The sequence below is a fragment of the Falco cherrug genome, chromosome 5 (assembly GCF_023634085.1).
Source record: "Falco cherrug isolate bFalChe1 chromosome 5, bFalChe1.pri, whole genome shotgun sequence".
Taxonomy (NCBI): Eukaryota; Metazoa; Chordata; class Aves; order Falconiformes; family Falconidae; genus Falco; species Falco cherrug.
The window spans coordinates 54,769,895-54,787,190 of NC_073701.1; the positions used below are offsets into that span (position 1 = coordinate 54,769,895).

General features: G+C 39.7%; 1 protein-coding gene across 1 annotated transcript; it reads left to right on the plus strand.

The window, feature by feature from the left end:
* Nucleotides 1–1,437: 1,437 nt before the first annotated feature.
* RXYLT1 (ribitol xylosyltransferase 1) lies at nucleotides 1,438–13,427 on the plus strand. Its single transcript, XM_055712177.1, has 6 exons — nucleotides 1,438–2,183; nucleotides 2,732–2,902; nucleotides 3,866–3,968; nucleotides 8,741–9,055; nucleotides 10,605–10,775; nucleotides 11,873–13,427. The coding sequence occupies exons 1-6, from the start codon at nucleotides 2,039–2,041 to the stop codon at nucleotides 12,288–12,290; spliced, it is 1,323 nt and encodes a 440-aa protein (XP_055568152.1). The 5' UTR covers nucleotides 1,438–2,038; the 3' UTR covers nucleotides 12,291–13,427.
* Nucleotides 13,428–17,296: the final 3,869 nt, after the last annotated feature.

The window sequence follows — 17,296 nt, forward strand, 5'->3', positions numbered from 1 at the left end:
AGCTTTTGCAACTAAGTACACAGATCCAGTTACGATACAATCTAGAAAACAGACTGCAGTTGAAGTTGAAAATAGTTTAATATCAACTATAGACATCGTGTCTCTGACCTTCAAGTTTGTAACTGTACCACTTCACTGTGTATTCACACCGATGCACTAAGCTAGAAAGGCAAGAGAGAAGCTCAGTCTTCATTTTGAAAGTGTTTATCTGGTGCCCTTTTCCCATAAAATTATAAATCACTATAACCAAAGTAAAGTGGCCATGATGCCTAACAGGAATGAGTATATTGATTTCAATGTATAAAGAGGGCTTATAAGAAAGATGGAGAAAAAACTTTTTACCATGCCTGCAGCAACAGGCCAAGGGGCAATGGTTTTAAACTGATATTGGACATAAGGAAGGAAATTTTTACAGTGATGGTGGTGAGACACTGGAACAGGTTGCCCAGAGAAGTTGTGGATGGCCCATCCCTGGAAGTGTTCAAGGCCAGGTTGGATGGGGCTTTGAGCAACATGGTCTAGCAAATCATGTCCCTGCCCACAGCAGGGGGTTGGACTAGATCCTTAATGGTCCCTTCCAACTCTCCAATCCGAACCATTCTATAATTCTATGGTTCTGTGAAATCAGGGTCACATTTAGGATTAAGACCTGAGCTGGAAGAAAGTGGTGACTCAGGCTAATGCAGACAATCAGAAAGGGATGTCAAACTAAAGGACTCGTTGCTGCCACTGTGGGTCATCAAATTTGTAGTTCAGTGACTGTAGGAAGTCATTAAATTGGATTTACAATTTGCCAGTGGGCTGACTTTAAGCTTGTTTCAGAAGGTGTGCTAAGGCAACTAGTTACATTTTACTTTGGAGCAAGCAGAGGTCCATCAAATAACTCTTAGGTCAGAGGCAGAGCAAAGTTTAGCGTTGCTAAGGGTAAAAATTGATCCAAGAAAAAAACACTCGGATTTAGAGCAGGCTGCAGGCTTGTACGTTGTGTTATAATCTGTAGAGTTTTAGACTCCCTCTCTCCTCCAGGTTGGTGAAGGTCATTGTGCTTTTGGCTACCATTAGGATCATGGTGTTTGAGAACAGGCTGGTAGAGGCTTCACATAAGTTCTAACATCTACCCTGAGAAAGGACTCATGGATAGCCTACCAAGACCTTCAACTGTCTTACTACGCAACACAACTCCGCTTGGTCGGCCCACAGCTTTCCCCGTTACGTAAAACTTCCATGGCTTGACAGTGCTGGTCACCTACCGGCTAACAGCCCAGCTACAGAGCTCCATCACACAGCACCAGCACACAGCACCAGCACACAGCTCCATCACACAGCTCCATCACACAGCTCCATCACACAGCTCCATCACACAGCTCCATCACACAGCTCCATCACACAGCACCACCACACAGCTCCATCACACAGCACCACCACACAGCTCCACCACACAGCACCACCACACAGCTCCACCACACAGCACCACCACACAGCTCCATCACACAGCTCCATCACACAGCCCTGCAGCAGGCGGCTGCTGGCCAGGACCCCCCTTCCTCCCGCAGCCCAGCACCAAGCCGCTGGTACGGATGGCAGGAGCTCCAGCCCACGCCATCACCGCATATATAAAACGCCAAAGGTGACGTGTATTTATGTCCGTGTGACAGCCTGAAGGTGTTGGGTGCTCCTGAACCGACCTTACTGCGTGCCGATTCTGCACCTCCGAAAGCCGCTGGAGGCCCTCACGAAGGCGAGCGGCCAGGAGGCCCCAGCACCGCCCGGACACACCGCGCCGGCACCAGCGGGGAAGGACAAGGCCGGGAGCTCTCGGTCGCCACGGGACAGCCGTCTTCATGCATTCACCGTGCGCCTGGGGCGGTAACAGCAATGCCCAGCGGGCGCTGCCGCGGCAGAGGCAGAGGCAGGCCGTGGTACGCGGGCTCTAAGCCTCTACAGCGGGGGAGGCAGCCCAGGGCCGCGGGCGCAGGCCCCTCCCGCCGCCGCCGCCTGACGGCACCCCCCGCCGGGGCCTCTGCCCGCGCCGGGCGGGATGCGGGGCTCTCGCAAGCGGCTGTGCTCCGCCTTGATCGTCGCTTACGGCCTCTTCTCCCTCTACGCGGCCTACACCGTCTTCCTCCGGCCCCGCCGCCTGGCCGCCCCCCGCCCGCCGCACCGGGACCGCCGCGGCTCGCGAGGTGAGAGCGGCGGCGGGGCCGCTCCGAGCGACCCTGCCGGGGGCGGGCCGGCCTGGCCGCGACCCGCGGCGCAGCGGCTGGGACTGGGGGCGGCGGATTGATGGGGGGCGGCCGGATCGCCAGCTCCTGCCTGCGCCAGGGAAGGCCCCGGCGCCCCCGGCGGGGCGGAGCGGCTCCGCGCCGCCTCCCCCCGGTGTTGTCCCCGGTCTGCACAGCCCGGGCCAGGCCCAGAGCAGCGCGGCGTGTCCCAGCCCCTCTGCTCGGGAGCGCCGCGGCGGGCTGGCCCGGAGGCAGCCCCTTAGGGAAAGCGGGGCCGGGGCCTCCGCTCGCCGCTGCTGGGCCTGCGCCGGCGGCGGCCTTGTCGGAAGGCCCCGGGCCGCGGGCCCGGCGGAGGGGGTGCTGCGCCGGGCGCGGGGCGGCGGGAGGCTGTCAGGCGGTGGGAGGGTTGTCAGGTGCTGCTTGAAATGAGGAGTTCAAGAAAACCCGTCATTTTTCTGAAGTTGTAAATCCCTTCTTTTTAATGTAAATTCCGCTTTTGGGTTTCTTAGATCATGTTGCCTTGGGAAATGAGGAGTGGAATCCATGGGAAGAGGACGAGAAAAATGAACTGGTTGCTTCTCAGCAGAAATATGAAGCTAATCTTAAGATGATAAAAAATGCAAGATCTCATCTAGACCAAACCAGTCTTAGAGTACAGATTTGGGGCAAAGCAGCAATTGGTAAGGAGATGTAATCAATGTCTGCTGATCACTTAACCTTTCTGATACGGCACTTTTCTCTGCTTCTTTAGTGACTAAAATTTGTGTGTATGATTAAATAATATGGGTATCAGGAACATTAAGGAAGTGGTAGCTGTTACTCAGATTTAATTAATACAAGTAAAAATGTAGTTAGACTCCACTTTGTGTTGGTTCTTTTCAAGGCAGTTTTGTACATCTGTGGAAGAAAATGGCTCAAATGGCAGAGAAACACTTAGTTTTTATACCAATCTAGCTTACAATACAACACAAGGGCAGGCCTCATATTTAGCTAAACCAGAATATTTGGTTTTGTCACACTGTGTGAAATAAAGCATCTCACAATGAGAAGTAAGCCATTTTTTGTACTGCAGTACTGCTGCCACTGGTGAACTTGCAGATGACACTGAGTTTTCTGTCTACATAAACTGGGGGCCAAGGTCCTCTCAAGCTTTTTTAACTACTGCTGAAGGCATACTTGTTTTAACTTCTTTGGAAATGTAAAATTTCCAGCTTCAGTTGAACTTCTGTGTAGCATTGTAGAATTGGTATGGTACATGGTGATGCATTCCATCACAAAAATTTGATGTTTCACAAAAGCTTAGGAGAAGTATGCTTGTCCTTAAAATACTGATTAATATTTGCGCATTTTTAAGAAAGATACTAACAGAAGTGGTATACCATATCTTCATCTACTGATATTCTGACAGCCAAACAATCTTTTTAAATGCCCTGATGTACGAAAAATTCATCTTAACTGATTCGAAGTCATATAGAATTTAGGAAGCACTGTCTATATTATATAGGAAGCGCTGACATTTCTTTCCTGAGTTCTTAACACTTACGCTTTTTCATTTCCCAGAGGTACTTTTTTTTTATTTGCTTGAGTGCAAAGTAGGCAAGATCTGTGCATTCAAATTCTACATCGTATCTTCATTTATGTAGGTCTTTACCTTTGGCAACATATTATTGGAGGGCACCTTGAGCCAGCTGATGTGACTGCACAGTGGAGAGAAGGAAGCCAAAAAGCAGGAAAAATGTATTTCAGGTACTAGCTGCATGATGTTGACTTCAGTTGCATTAACTTGTAACACGTGATGCAATGGAAGGTTAATGAACATGATAGGATGCACGGTTGCATTATTTTGTCTGCCTCAAAGTTGCAGTTATTTTAATATCAGTTGCAAATACTTTAATTTTGTTGTGTTTTGATAATTCTGGAATATGCACACCGTTTCTCATTCAAAATTATCACAGAGAACCTTTAAATTTATTCATGGCGACATCCTTGATAAAACCAGCAAATTCTAGCAGAAACATGTCGTGTTTGAAACCCAGAAAACTAGGGAGCAATTTCATCTGCTGGTTTTTTTTGAAGATTTATGTGTTTGAAAGAAATGTGGAAAGGTTTGCCAATGCTGAGAGGGAGGGCCCCAAAGAGACCTCAGAAAGGGGGTGAACTACAGCCCTGAGAAACATGTAAGAATTGGGGTTTGTGGCTCATAGTTAACTGAAAGAAGCGTGGTGTTGTGAGGCAGATAGATGTCTGCTGTTTGCTTTCTGTTGTATTCAGGGAAAAGGGACTTCACTCATTCATTGATAAATAGGATTGTAGCGAAACCATAATGTGTTTCTATTTGTAACAAAAGCAATTTGTGAGATCTAGCATCTGGTTAACTATTTTATTTGCAAAGTAAAATTTTTTATGTAGAGGAAGGTTACTCTTGAAGCATTGCTTGATTTAAAAATGGATTTTCATCTTTGATTATGAATGTTTTAAGACTGTTGTCAAAGATTTTATATTATTTAGTGGCTGATACAGAACTTTTCTTTAAGGTCCTGTTTAATACCATTTTTAACACTTTCTGTAAAGATACAGTGAAAGGTGAAGGACTTTTCTTCTATTCAGCCAGTTTGCCAGTCTGCAGTAGTAGGTCTTCTACAATATTTAGTCACTTGCACCAAGACCCATCTGTTAAAAAAGTTTTCTTTTAAACCATGAATTATGTGCTAAAGTCAATTTAACTTTGAAAAATACTTTGTGTCAGAAAGGTGTTTTTTCCTCTCGCAATAAGACAGGCTTATAGTTGAAATTTGCAGATAATGTTTGAAGTAAATACGTGACTCTGAATTTAAAGGGTTTTTTTAAAGTGATCACAGAAGGTTTTTATCACTTTGAACTGTTTATCTGTGTACCTGACTGTGTACATGGTCCAGGCCATAGAATCTTTCCAATAATGCCTATATCACATTCATAAGGGATTAAAAAATGTTTTCCAGAAAGACAGGTAGGCTTGATTTAAACATAGCAATTATTAACGGGTCTGTCTTAGATATAAAGAAATAGATAAAATTACATACTCTTTAAAAAAAAATAGCCATATTTCTTGTTTGCATATACAACCTGATTCTACAAGATTAGGGAATCGGCTATGAATGATGATGCTGCAATCTTGGTAGTCTCCTTGACAGAGCAATAGAGCTTTCCATTCACGAATTTGTACAAAGGGTACAATACTTTCTTTGAATAGGGACCAGTGCCTGTAGTGTTGTCTTGGTGGGAAAAGCCTTTTTTGTTTACAGAATTAAAATCTTGGAAGCTATAGAAATCAATTACACTCTGCCAAATAGATTGTCTTCTTGGTGTGGACACGAAGGTTTTTTTCAAACCCTCGCTTTTCATGTTTCTAATGTGAAAATAATTTGCTGCACTTGATGAGGCTGTCACTTGACTGATTATGGTTATTTTCTCTCTGATGCACCTGTTTCAGATGAGCAATAACCTCACATTGTTCCTTAGGGTATTCATCTCTCGAAGAAAGGCTTCTGTATTAGCATTTAAAAATCTTCTGGTTATGTTTAGAGGAGTCAGGGATAATAGAGTCTTTATTTAAACTTCAACTTGGATGCTAGATCATATAAAAAGATAAAGTTTAAGTTTGGCACCAGCATAACAGAAGTTAAAATTTGACAAACTAGTAGGAAGTTGTTCAAAGTATAGAAAATACATTAATATGTTATTTTAAATATTAGGATCCTGAAATAAATAGATGAAGTTCTACTTTTTACTCAAATTGGAAATGTTATTTTGTATTTTTTTTGTGTGGAAGATCTAGGACATGATTTTGGCTGCTCACTGGTTATAAAGTTTTCTAGAATTGTTGGCTTTATTGCTTGGCTAAGGTAATTTATCTCCATTTGATTACTACATGAGGCTAGAAGGAACTAACTGAGGTGACATGGAGGATATGTACTACTGTGCAGTTGTTTGTGGCAAGTGTGATGATTGTTAAAACAGAGCTCTGGTGAATGGTTTTAAAGAATGTCAAAGCTAAAGGTGCAAAAATGCCAAAATATCTTGAACACAGATGCATGAGTAAGCCCATTTCATATACATATATGATGAAGAGTAATACAGATCTGTGATGGCTTCAAGTTTCTACCAAAGAAGTTGCCTAAAGAATACTAAAAGTATCACTTCTGCATGAAGTGCAGGGACATTCATTTAAAAACACGAGTGGAGAAGGAACTTCATAGCTGTGGATTTTAGTGGCATGTTGGCATATTCGTACAAGAAGTAGGAAAGCAGGGTTTTGCACTTTCCTTGGCCTGAAGCAATTCACATCCTTCCCTCCCATCATCTAGGAGGATGATGTAGAGCAGGTAGTGCCAAACTTCTTACCGTTAAGAACATTAATAAATTTATGTTCCACTGAGAGTCACACCCTCTCTATTTTATAAATATTCAGTGCTGCCTTTCCCCAGTCTCTGTGAACCTCAGTTGTTCATCAGTTCTTAAATCTCGTTCTTCTGTCCTCCTTATGCATATTGCAACCACCTTGATTGATGCCATAATGAAAGCATGCTGGTCAACAAAGTTAATCAGCAAAGATTTCTTTACCTGCCAAAGGATTCCACCAAGGATAGCTTGTGGCAATTTAGTTCCCTTAACAGCCTTTGGTGAAGCTCTTTGAAAATCCAAATACACTATTCTACTGGATCCCCTTTGTCCGTATTCTTATTGACATACTCTTAGATCTCCATCAGATTAGTGAGACAGGAGCACTCATTTCCAACACTGTTTATCCATGTGTGTGATCAGTGATCATACCTTTTGATAATACCCAGTGATCTTACTATTTATTACAGACTGTTCCAGAGAGGGAATTCATACTGATTGGTCTGTTCCAGAGTCCTCTCAAGCTGTTTTTGTAGATGGGAGTGATGAGTGATGCTGGCAGACCCCTTCTTATAAGGCATAGTGTCTCTTCATAATGACAGCTGCACACCTTTGCCAGCAGTTCTGCAATTTTGTGTTTGTGTTCCTTCAGAACTCTCAAGTGAATGCCATCCAGGTCCAAATTCTCCATTCAGTATAATGCTTGTGGTGTTTCACCTTGTATTTCTTGCTGAAGAGAATGAGCTAGCTGTTGGAATCTTTCCTACTATGGCTTTGTCACCCCCTTTTAAACTCTTTTTAAACTGTTGTCCCTCCAGTTCTGTAGTTTTTTCATATATTTGGTTTTTCATATATTGATGATATTTAATATATCCTCTTCACTATTTTAGTCATTGTGATGCTCAAGGTGTTTTCTCTTATGAATCCCAGTGATTCTTTTCTCATTATCTGTTAAACTGAGTGGAGTTGTTTTTCATTGTCTGTTAAAAGTTTGGGTTTAAGTCTTGACCTGACTTACATTTAATATATTAGAAGTCCTGATTCCAAATCATGAGTCTCATAGGTCTTGGCTCCAAAATATGCCACTCCCACCAAGCCAGCAGCGTGTCAGTTTAACTCAGGTTTACAATATGCTTGCCAAAGGTCAGTCTGCTTCAGATAACCTCACTGGAGTAGCTCTTAGAGCTTTTGCTTTTGCTTTTTGCTTGTGAATTTTCTTTTCCTAAGCACACTTGAACTGAAACTGGCTGTCAGCTTGGCACTTTGTGAGTTAAAAGTCATGGTCATTCTAAATTAGTTAAAACTCATGCTCACTCTAAATTAGGTTTTGCTGGTAGCTGAGAAACTGTAATAATGCAGCAGACCTCAAAAACTAACACTTAATTGACTTGAGGAAAAAAAAAAATTGCTAGATTTGTTTTCCTTTCCAGTCTTCCCCAAGCTGTGTAATCGCTCATCCTTTGAGTTCAGTCAGTCTCTGAACACAGCAGTTACCTGATTGTTAAATTAGCAGTTAAATACATTGTGCAAGATCTAGAAATGCAATTTCCTACCTAAAATGTTTGTGCTTACTAGATTGTATCAGAGCCTCAAGTTTGACCAGGGTCACACAAGCAATGTTAAGTTTACATTTAGATAGGTACCTCTTGTGTTATAGATTCTACTCAGTATCAGATGACGCAGTGTTTTTTTAGTTTAACCTTCATTTAGCCAAAATTAATGTAGTATGCCAGACCAGCTAACTGTCCCTCATAATGATACCTGGTTTACAGTATTCATTGGTTGTTACTGAAATTAGGAAAATGTTTGACCTTCAGTGAACATCAATGTACATACTTTTTTTGAAGTTAATCAATTTACCCACATTTTGAGGTTTGGATATGGTAGTAATTCTGTTTTGTTGACAAAATACCTTATTTTCATTTAAGTATCAATCCTCTTTTTCCTGAATAAAGAGAAAGGCAGCTTTATTCCTGTGTCAAGTTCTAAATAACTGACAACAGAAATGGTTACAGTTGCACAGTTACTTTGCAGTATATTGTGTTTACTGAAGAAAAAAAATCTCTGGAGTAGAGACTGTATAGTAAGGATGTCAATAATTTGTCTTCAGGGTGTTTACTGTTTTATTTTGGTTTTCACAGCTTCATCACTGGTCCATCTGTAGTTCCTGGCTACTTCTCAGTTGAAGCTGAAAATGTTGTGCTAGTTCTGAATGGAAGAGAAAAAGCAAAGATCACGTACGCCACTCAGTGGTTGCATTACGCACAAACATTAATTCAGACTCGCAAAATACAGCATGTGGTGGTTGTGCTGCTTGGGAATGAGCAGTGCAACAATGAGTGGATTCAACCATACCTGAAAAGAAATGGAGGATTTGTAAATCTACTCTTTGTTACTTATGACTACGCATTGGTAAATGAAGAAGATATTTTCCAGTGGCCTTTAGGAGTAGCTACGTAAGTGCTATAGACACAAATTACAATTGAAACTTAATTGTTATGCATGAGGTATGGAAAATATGTCTGAATGTTACTGCTGATACCCCAAAAAGTCATAGTAAATAAATTGTAGAACATGATCCTATTAATGATTTTCTAAATTGAGCTTTGGAATCTTTGGAAACTACATTTAGCAATAAAAGTGATAACAGGAGAATAATGCTAGGATTTAGGGAGCTTTAAAAAAAAAAAAAAAGCACCCATGTCTGGTGGGGTTTTCTGTTTATTTATGTTTTTCTTCAGTAGATTTGCTCTTGAGGTTTACCATAACTGCTGATGTAATATGTACCAGCAACACGGGACTTAAAAGGTTTTTATATAATCAAGTTCCAACCACTGCTTGTTTAGGAAAGGAAGGGGATGGTACTGGTGGCACTTTTTTTACCTCATGTTACAGCTCTCAAAATATTTGGCATAAAGAAAAAATGGTTTTCTGAAAGTAAGTGAATTAACATTCATCATGCAGAAGAACGAGGAAGGGGCTGTTCCATCAAAATTTGGGAAGTTGAAGAAATTGAGTATGTCTTCAGAACCATTAATGGCAATGAAGAAATCACTGAATTAAAAGCAGAGACTGCATTTGAAACCAGTAAAGAATTGAGATCAGGGTATCGCTTTTCTTACAAAAAAACCCCCTGAACGACAGGGAAGTAGAAGAATAGTGATCCATCAAAATTAATAATATTAGAAGGAATATCTGTCTTAACTTGAGACTGCAAAGGAGCAGACATCCATCTGTTCCAGAAAAAATGCTACCTTTATGTAATGAAAAAGTTAGTGCTGGTCCTTCAGCTGAAGCAGTGTTTCAATGCCTGTCATGCTGACCAAAATAAGGGATGTAATAAGATTTGAGGAATCAGTCAAAAGAAGAAAAATGCCTGATGTGGCAAAAACCTTTCTAAAGGGATGGCGTTCAGTTTACATTGAATCACAGGACTTTGCATTTGTTTTGTTGAGTCCCAAAAGACCAGTTAAATAGCTTGTATGACACGCTCTTTAGGACAGAAGTGAGATTTTCCTTTGAGAGGTTACCAATGGTAATTTCAGTTCATAAGCATGCCCAGAAATTTAAGGTAGCTGAGACATGAACTCCATCATTACCATTAACCTGGCCATTTCAGTTAATACTAGCGGTTGCATCAACAACAGCTGCTTTTGAAAAAGCATGTTTCTCAAAGATGTTTTCTAATATGCACAAATTATGTCTCTGCTATAAATATATATAAATATAAAGACATAAATAAAATAAAGATAAATATATATAAATATAAAGACATAAATATTTTGGAAAGTCTCTTCGGAGAGTGGTAGGGGCAAAGGAAATCCAACTTTTAGGACGGGGCTTGCACTGGTTTGCTTGTGGGTTTGTCTGTGTTTATAGATGTGGATTGGCAACAAGTAGGTGGTTTTAGTTTTGGAATCTGCTGCAGTAAAGATGAAATGGTGCAAAATGTGTTTTCTTGGACATAAAAAGTATACTTGTGTAATGTATATGTTGTTTTTACAGCTACAGAAATTTTCCAGTTGTAGAACCCAGCTGGTCGATGCTACGCGATCCAAGATCATATCTGTGTAATTTCTTAGGAACAGTTTATAAGAACTCTTCTAGGGAAAACCTAATGGAAATTCTGAAACAGGATGGGCTTGACAAACTTTGCTGGATTGCAGCCAGAGAACAGTAAGACTTTGATTTACCTCATGAAAATATTCAGACTTGCCTGGTTCATTATTACCAATCCTTTCTTGAGTGTTAAAAAATAATACAAATAAAGGTAACCAGTCATAATTAAACCAGACAACATTGCTGAGACCCTTTGTGTAGGTCTTCATAATATAACAGCCTTTCTGTTGCTATATTTTACATAAAGCACATTTTAAAATACATATGTATTTTAAATAGAATTTCTACAATATACTGTATATAAAGACCGTCTGTTTTTTCTTTTATATACATTTGATTATGATGGAAGAAGAAGTACTTGTCTTGCACCTAGGGTATATTAATGTCTTAATAGAAGAAAAAGCTGTATTTTGTTGTGTTCCATACCAAAGAGTGGATTTAATTTGTACAGCATGGCTTTTTATTTCAAGTAGGCAGAACAGATCTTTTGATTAGCAGGAATAGGATTGTGATTGTTTTTTCTTAATTTTGCCAAGCAACACCTGTAAAATACTTGACAGCGGGCACAGCTGTGCTTAGGAAGACCTCAGCTGCCCTGATGAAGAATTTCAGGAGATGGATTGTATCTGTGACATAAACTTTTATCTCACAGACATTCTGAGGCATTTCAGGCAGATAGATTCAGGTTAATGGATTCCTTTGCATCCTTTCTTTTGAAGAGCAAACCTCTACTGATTTAAAGTATTTGAGGCAAAAAAAAAAAAAATCATGAAAAAGTCCATTGAGTGTCTCCCTGAATGTCTTATGTCTGAACTGTGCTGTGAAGTAAATTGACATATGCATCATCCAAATCTTGGAGATTTAAAATGGTGTTTCAATTTGCATCTTAAACTTGTAAGTATTAATAATTTCCTAAAAGGACCATATCTAAAAAGTGTTACAATCTATTTTTAACAGTGACATTTTCAATAAATTTTTAGAAAACTCTTTAAGAATAGTTAAGACTAGAAGTAAAACCCCATTGATTGTCTGTGTAATATAAAATCCCTACATTGACAGCATTTTCAGTTTTATAAGTAATTGACATTAAAACATATCTCTCATTGCAGTGCCTGTGGGAAAAATATTAATTTTCAACCCTTTTACTTTCCTAGGTGGCAGCCTCAAGAAACAAATGAAAGTTTCAAAAACTATCAAGATGCCTTGCTGCAGAGTGATTTGACATTGTGCCCAGTGGGAATAAATACAGAATGCTACAGAATTTATGAAGCTTGTTCATATGGATCTCTACCTGTTATAGAAGATGTAATGACATCGGGTGATTGTGGAAATTCATCAGTGTACCACAGTGCTCCATTACAATTATTAAAAACCATGGGGGCTCCATTTATCTTTATTAAAAACTGGAAAGAGCTTCCTGCTGTTCTAGAGAAAGAAAAAAAAATGAGCTTACAAGAAAAGATTCAAAGGAGGAAAAAGCTTATAGAATGGTATCGGAACTTCAAAGCATGGATGAGACAGAAATTCATTAATACCTTGGAAAATTCATTTTTGCCCAGTGATAAAGGATAAATTGTCCCTTTTGAAAATCTAGAATAGATTGAAAGCTTAATTTCCATTAACCTTCCAAGGAAGCTTTTATTCAAAAGTAAACTCACAGGGCGGATGCATTCCTTTTGAAGTCAACGGAATTGCACTAGGTTGGCCAAGAGCTATGTATAGCCCTCCATCCTTAACAATTTTCAGAGGTTGTTGACTTAGCAGGATGATAGTCTGTAAGGATTACAACAATTTTATTACTATTTTTACAGTTTCCATGTTGGTGTGTGACCTGATAATTTTTTTTTAGAAGAATATGTTTAAGCATGTGAACTTGTTAAAATCCAGCATAACAACAGTTGTGTTTGAAGAAAAGAGAAGAATGAAAGCTGTATGGTAGGGGGTAATTTGTTATGTAGATGAAAGAAGGAAAGTATGATTATGGCAAAATTGCCAGGTTTAGCACAATCACTAAGATATATCCTGGTAAGTGCTTGTTTTGAAAATGTGAACTATTTACCAGATTGACATTTCATTTCCAAGAGAGTGGCCATAAAGCTAATTAAACACTGGAATAAAAGTGTTTATTCAAGGTAAAAATAGAAAACTCTTTCTTAGAAATGTTTCGTAGTAGTTTATTTCCCCTTTAAATTCAGGTATCAAAATTGCTTCGTTTCATTTCTTTTTAGTCCTGGACATACCTTACAGAATTTCTGCTGCAGGAGTATTCATTACCTGCAGTTACAGCTGCACATTCTAAACACCAGGCCTTAAACATGAATCTACTTGGAGCTTACCTGATTTCTCAAGATCTGCTGAAACTTGTCAACTCCAAAAGATGGCAGAAATATAACATTGCATGTTTGTGATGCTACATGTACAACAAACCACTTCAGTGTTTTTTCTGAAATGTAGTCAAAGGGATCCGTTGCTGTTCTTGTACATCAGAAGTGATTGTGTGCTATTATCTGCAGTGTGTTCGGCTGAGCAGTGTTACTGTATACACATCATCGGCATACCAGAGGTGGTGTATTATCCCGTTTTCTGTCTTTAAATATCAGCGTACTATGTGGGTTCCTTCTCTTGAAGGAATTCAAAAGCCCGTGCAACTGTACTGCTAAGTAACACTCATTTGTGTAATTATACTGTCCAGTTCTGGAATATGTATCATGCAAGAGCACTTCTGTGTTTTTTGCAATTTTCTTGCATCCCTTCTGTGTAAAAAACCAAACCAAACCAAAAAAAAAAACCCCAAACCTAAACATAGCAAACTAAACCCCAGTGTTTTTAACAGTGGACAATATTCACAGTAGCTGCTCGAGATCTGGAATAAGCTACGTTTCAGAACACAAGGATTTTTGCGAGCTTGCATTCTATGTGCTTAGAAGATACTCAGAAAACAAGTAATCTAAATCCAAATAATCTGAATTGTATGTCTTAATATCAGTTTCCTGTTCTGAAGCACCATGCAGTTGCAATACAATGCAAACATGCTCAGTTCAGCAGAGTCTGAAGTGCAACTATCACAACTCAGCATTGAGTTGATGACCCCTGCTTAGAGGTGGACCTTACACGAAATTTACCATAAATTTCCATACTGAGGATCTGAAGTAGCCATCTGATGAGCAGTACACTAGTACTTAGAGGGTTAGAGGAAGCTTGAGTAGCTGCAGTAGTGTAATGTGATTACTATAATTCAGTAGAATCTTTCCATAGAAGCTACAAAACTGCAGGGCAGTGATCTGGAGCAGTGTTCTTCTACTTGTAGTCAGCAAATCCCTTGGCATTCCTGTAGGATTTCAAGGAACTGTAAAAAACAGCTGAGAGCAATTTTTATCAGTCAGCCTGGATTCTTATAAAAGAGGCTGCAGCTCCTAAAAAATTTTAATGGTATACAAGTCAAAATCTGAAAAACAGTTCAGTGTGTTTCTTGGTCATCAGTAGAAGAAACATGCTGCTATTAATGTGTTCATTTCTAAGTAAATTGTAAATTTCCAAACTCGTGGCAATTACGGTTTAAGGGAGGCCAAGACGTGCCAAAGTTTTATCAGAATTTCACATCGAAGCTGTTTGCCTGCTCTTGGAGTTCAAAGTGATGCAATTTACATTTCATCTGTACTTAACCAGTTCTTAACACTTCAGATTCACCTGCTTCAGTCTAACTGGAACTATCGCTAGAATTTTTTTCTTGTCTCCTATTTTCAGTGCTAATGGAGCAAAGAGAGCAGAACATCTTGCAGATAAAAGTAGGTTCCTAACACATTAGGAACATTGCTGGTATTTCAATTATTTCCTTATTCCACTGTCAAACTTGTAGGGGAGATTGTAGTTCTCCTGTTTTTACTTTCTAATTTTTTCTCATTTGGAAAAATTTTCGACTCTGTGGCCTATTTGGATCCAGAAATGAGCAAGACAACAAAAGGAACCTTGGCAAAAAAGGATGACACAGAGTGAAGAAAAGCAGTGAGAGGTGCAAGAAATCAGAGAATAGGTCTTAGCAGTGGTAGAGGAAGCTGGTTTAAAAGAAGGGAAGCAGTTAAGCCACTGGTGAAAAAGGTAGTTTATCCCCTGCATGCCGCATCTAGACAGGAGTAGATATTAGCTACTGTCAGTGAGAAGATGAAGAATCAATTCAGTTGTTTAATACTGAGAGGAGAATGCATGCTCTGCTTTTGCAGTTACCCTGCTGGTTCAAGACTGGAATGGCAAAGTACAGCTTTCCAGAGCACAAAACAAGGGCTTGAGGCCTCTTATAAGTACACGTACTATCTGTAGGAAAGGGAATTCTGCACAGAACCGAGCCTGTCTTGAGTCAAGAATGCCAATTGTAACATCAGGTAGACAGATTGCTAATTATGCAGTATTTTACATACCTTTATTTGTATGCAGAATGTATAACTCCACTGCTTTGATTATCAGAGGTATTTCCTGCTGATGAAGACCACAATTAAGCTGGATTGCCTTGCTATAAGAAGAAAAAGACCTGGCTTCTCACAATTTAGTCTAACTGTTTCTCCTACGTAATTATGAACCCATTAAGAGTGGCTGTTAATACATGGTATAAACTTGATAAAAGATTGGCTTCTAGAAAGCGCTGTGTTTCCAAAGAAATATAACCTGTCTTTGTAATTGTTGGTAATCCTGTAGATAAAGAAGTGGCTTACAAAGGATCTGGCTGCCAGTTGCTTACCATTCTTGGTCATTTAAGTTGTGATTGATAGTGTATTTCCACTAGTTAGGTTTTCTGGTATTTTTAGATACTGTCTTTAAATGACTGAAACTTATACAAACAGTGATACAATTAAGAGTTTTCTAGAAGCCTTTCTCACAGCAATTAAGTAGGATTGCTGTGTGCTGGAATCACCAGTTTCTCTCTTGGCTTACTGCCCTCACCAAAACACTTGCGAAACCACAGAAATAAAATCCTGTTCCTTCTTGGCAAACCTCGCATGTTAGTAATAAACTCTAAAAGCTGGGCAAACTCAGAAGCAACTTCCATACTATAACGTCCTAAAATATTTCCAGGAGTTCTTCCTGCTGGGGTGGGAGAAATGAATGACAGTTGAACACGATCATGTTTATTTTGGCATGTTCATAAAGACTGACATTGGGAGAGACAAAAGTATTTCAAATGTGTTTTGTCAAGCATCCCATGAAATAACATGACTCATTCTCTCAGCCAGTCTTACGCAGCTTAATCACAGAAGGATAGTTTTAGGTAAGTACCTTCAAATTGCTTCATAGTTGGTATTCTGCAGTCCCAACTGACAGTGCAAAATTTCTGTTTTTCACATGGCTGCATTTGCCATTCCTATGGTTGACTTTTTTTTTTTTTTTTTCATCTTCAGGAATATATCATTTGTAGCTTGGCCTGCATTTTTAAAACAAACATCAGAACTAAAGTATACACAATTTCTATTAAATATGTGTTTTCAGAAGATACAAGATGCAGAATAAATACATCAAACAGAAATGAGTCATTCACTAAGATCCAGATGAGGACACAACCCATTGAAAGACACAAGTTGTGCAGGTGGCCACAAACAAAAAAAAATTAATCTCTGAATGACTGAAATCAGCCTGATTCTTTCAAATGGAGTTATTCAAACAACATAAATCTGTTACATGTCATATTTTGAAGCTTGTTATATGAAAGAAGTTTTGTTCGGTGCCCATAATGCAAGGTTTCTACTTAAGCGATTTCTTGCTTTTCATATTTTCCCCTCTTCAATGGAGTTATTTTCTGAAGAACAAGGGTAGTCCCTGGACATGGCTGGAGATCCACCTTAAGTAGCATTTACCTAGAAGATGCTGACACATCTGTGGCTGCTTATTTATTACATTTTAGTATTTGTGGCAACTCTTGTCAGCAATGAGGCTACTTCGGTGCTAGATGCCAACACACAAAATCCTCTGGGATGTGAGATAGCCGGGTTGATGTCTTTGGTCCACCTCAGGCAGGGCACGAACACGGCCACTGCTGCTGCCCAGCTGCCATTTCAGAAACATGACCACGGGGAAGGTCTGTGTTGAATCTCCTTGCTCCTACTTTTAACTGGGGGTGGGTGGGGAGTGGGGGTGTTCCTTTGTCATGGTGAAAAGCTGGGAATAATAAATCTCGAAATTTTATGAGACATGAAAACAATCCTATGCTATAGAAGACAAACCATCTCTGTCTGAAGAAACTTGAAAGACCCAAAGAAATAATCTGTGACAGGCTTTATCACAAAACCTGATTGTATTTGTCATCTCTTCTACTTCTGTTTTCTCTTTCTCATACTAATAATGTTTTCATTATTTCATTTGACATTCATAATGTCAAATAGCATTTCATCAAAATCACATTACACTGGAATCAATTGAACTATTTGAACAGTAGGATCTACCCTGTAATGGTGGAACACAGCAGCACAGTAGTAAAGTTTGAACCTTGCTTGATGTTAAGGAGTTTTACAGGAGAAGCTATATTCCAAGATGAATATGAAGAAGTCCCGTATTCAGAACAGGATTGTATCACTATTTAACAACCTTTTTTATTC

What these genes read in the sequence shown, in the direction of transcription:
- RXYLT1 (XM_055712177.1), top strand. Translation starts at nt 2,039, where the DNA reads ATGCGGGGCTCTCGCAAGCGGCTGTGCTCCGCCTTGATCGTCGCTTAC. An exon ending in GGACCGCCGCGGCTCGCGAG is followed by an intron (nt 2,184 to 2,731) that starts GTGAGAGCGGCG and finishes TGGGTTTCTTAG; the next exon opens with ATCATGTTGCCTTGGGAAAT. An exon ending in TTGGGGCAAAGCAGCAATTG is followed by an intron (nt 2,903 to 3,865) that starts GTAAGGAGATGT and finishes TCATTTATGTAG; the next exon opens with GTCTTTACCTTTGGCAACAT.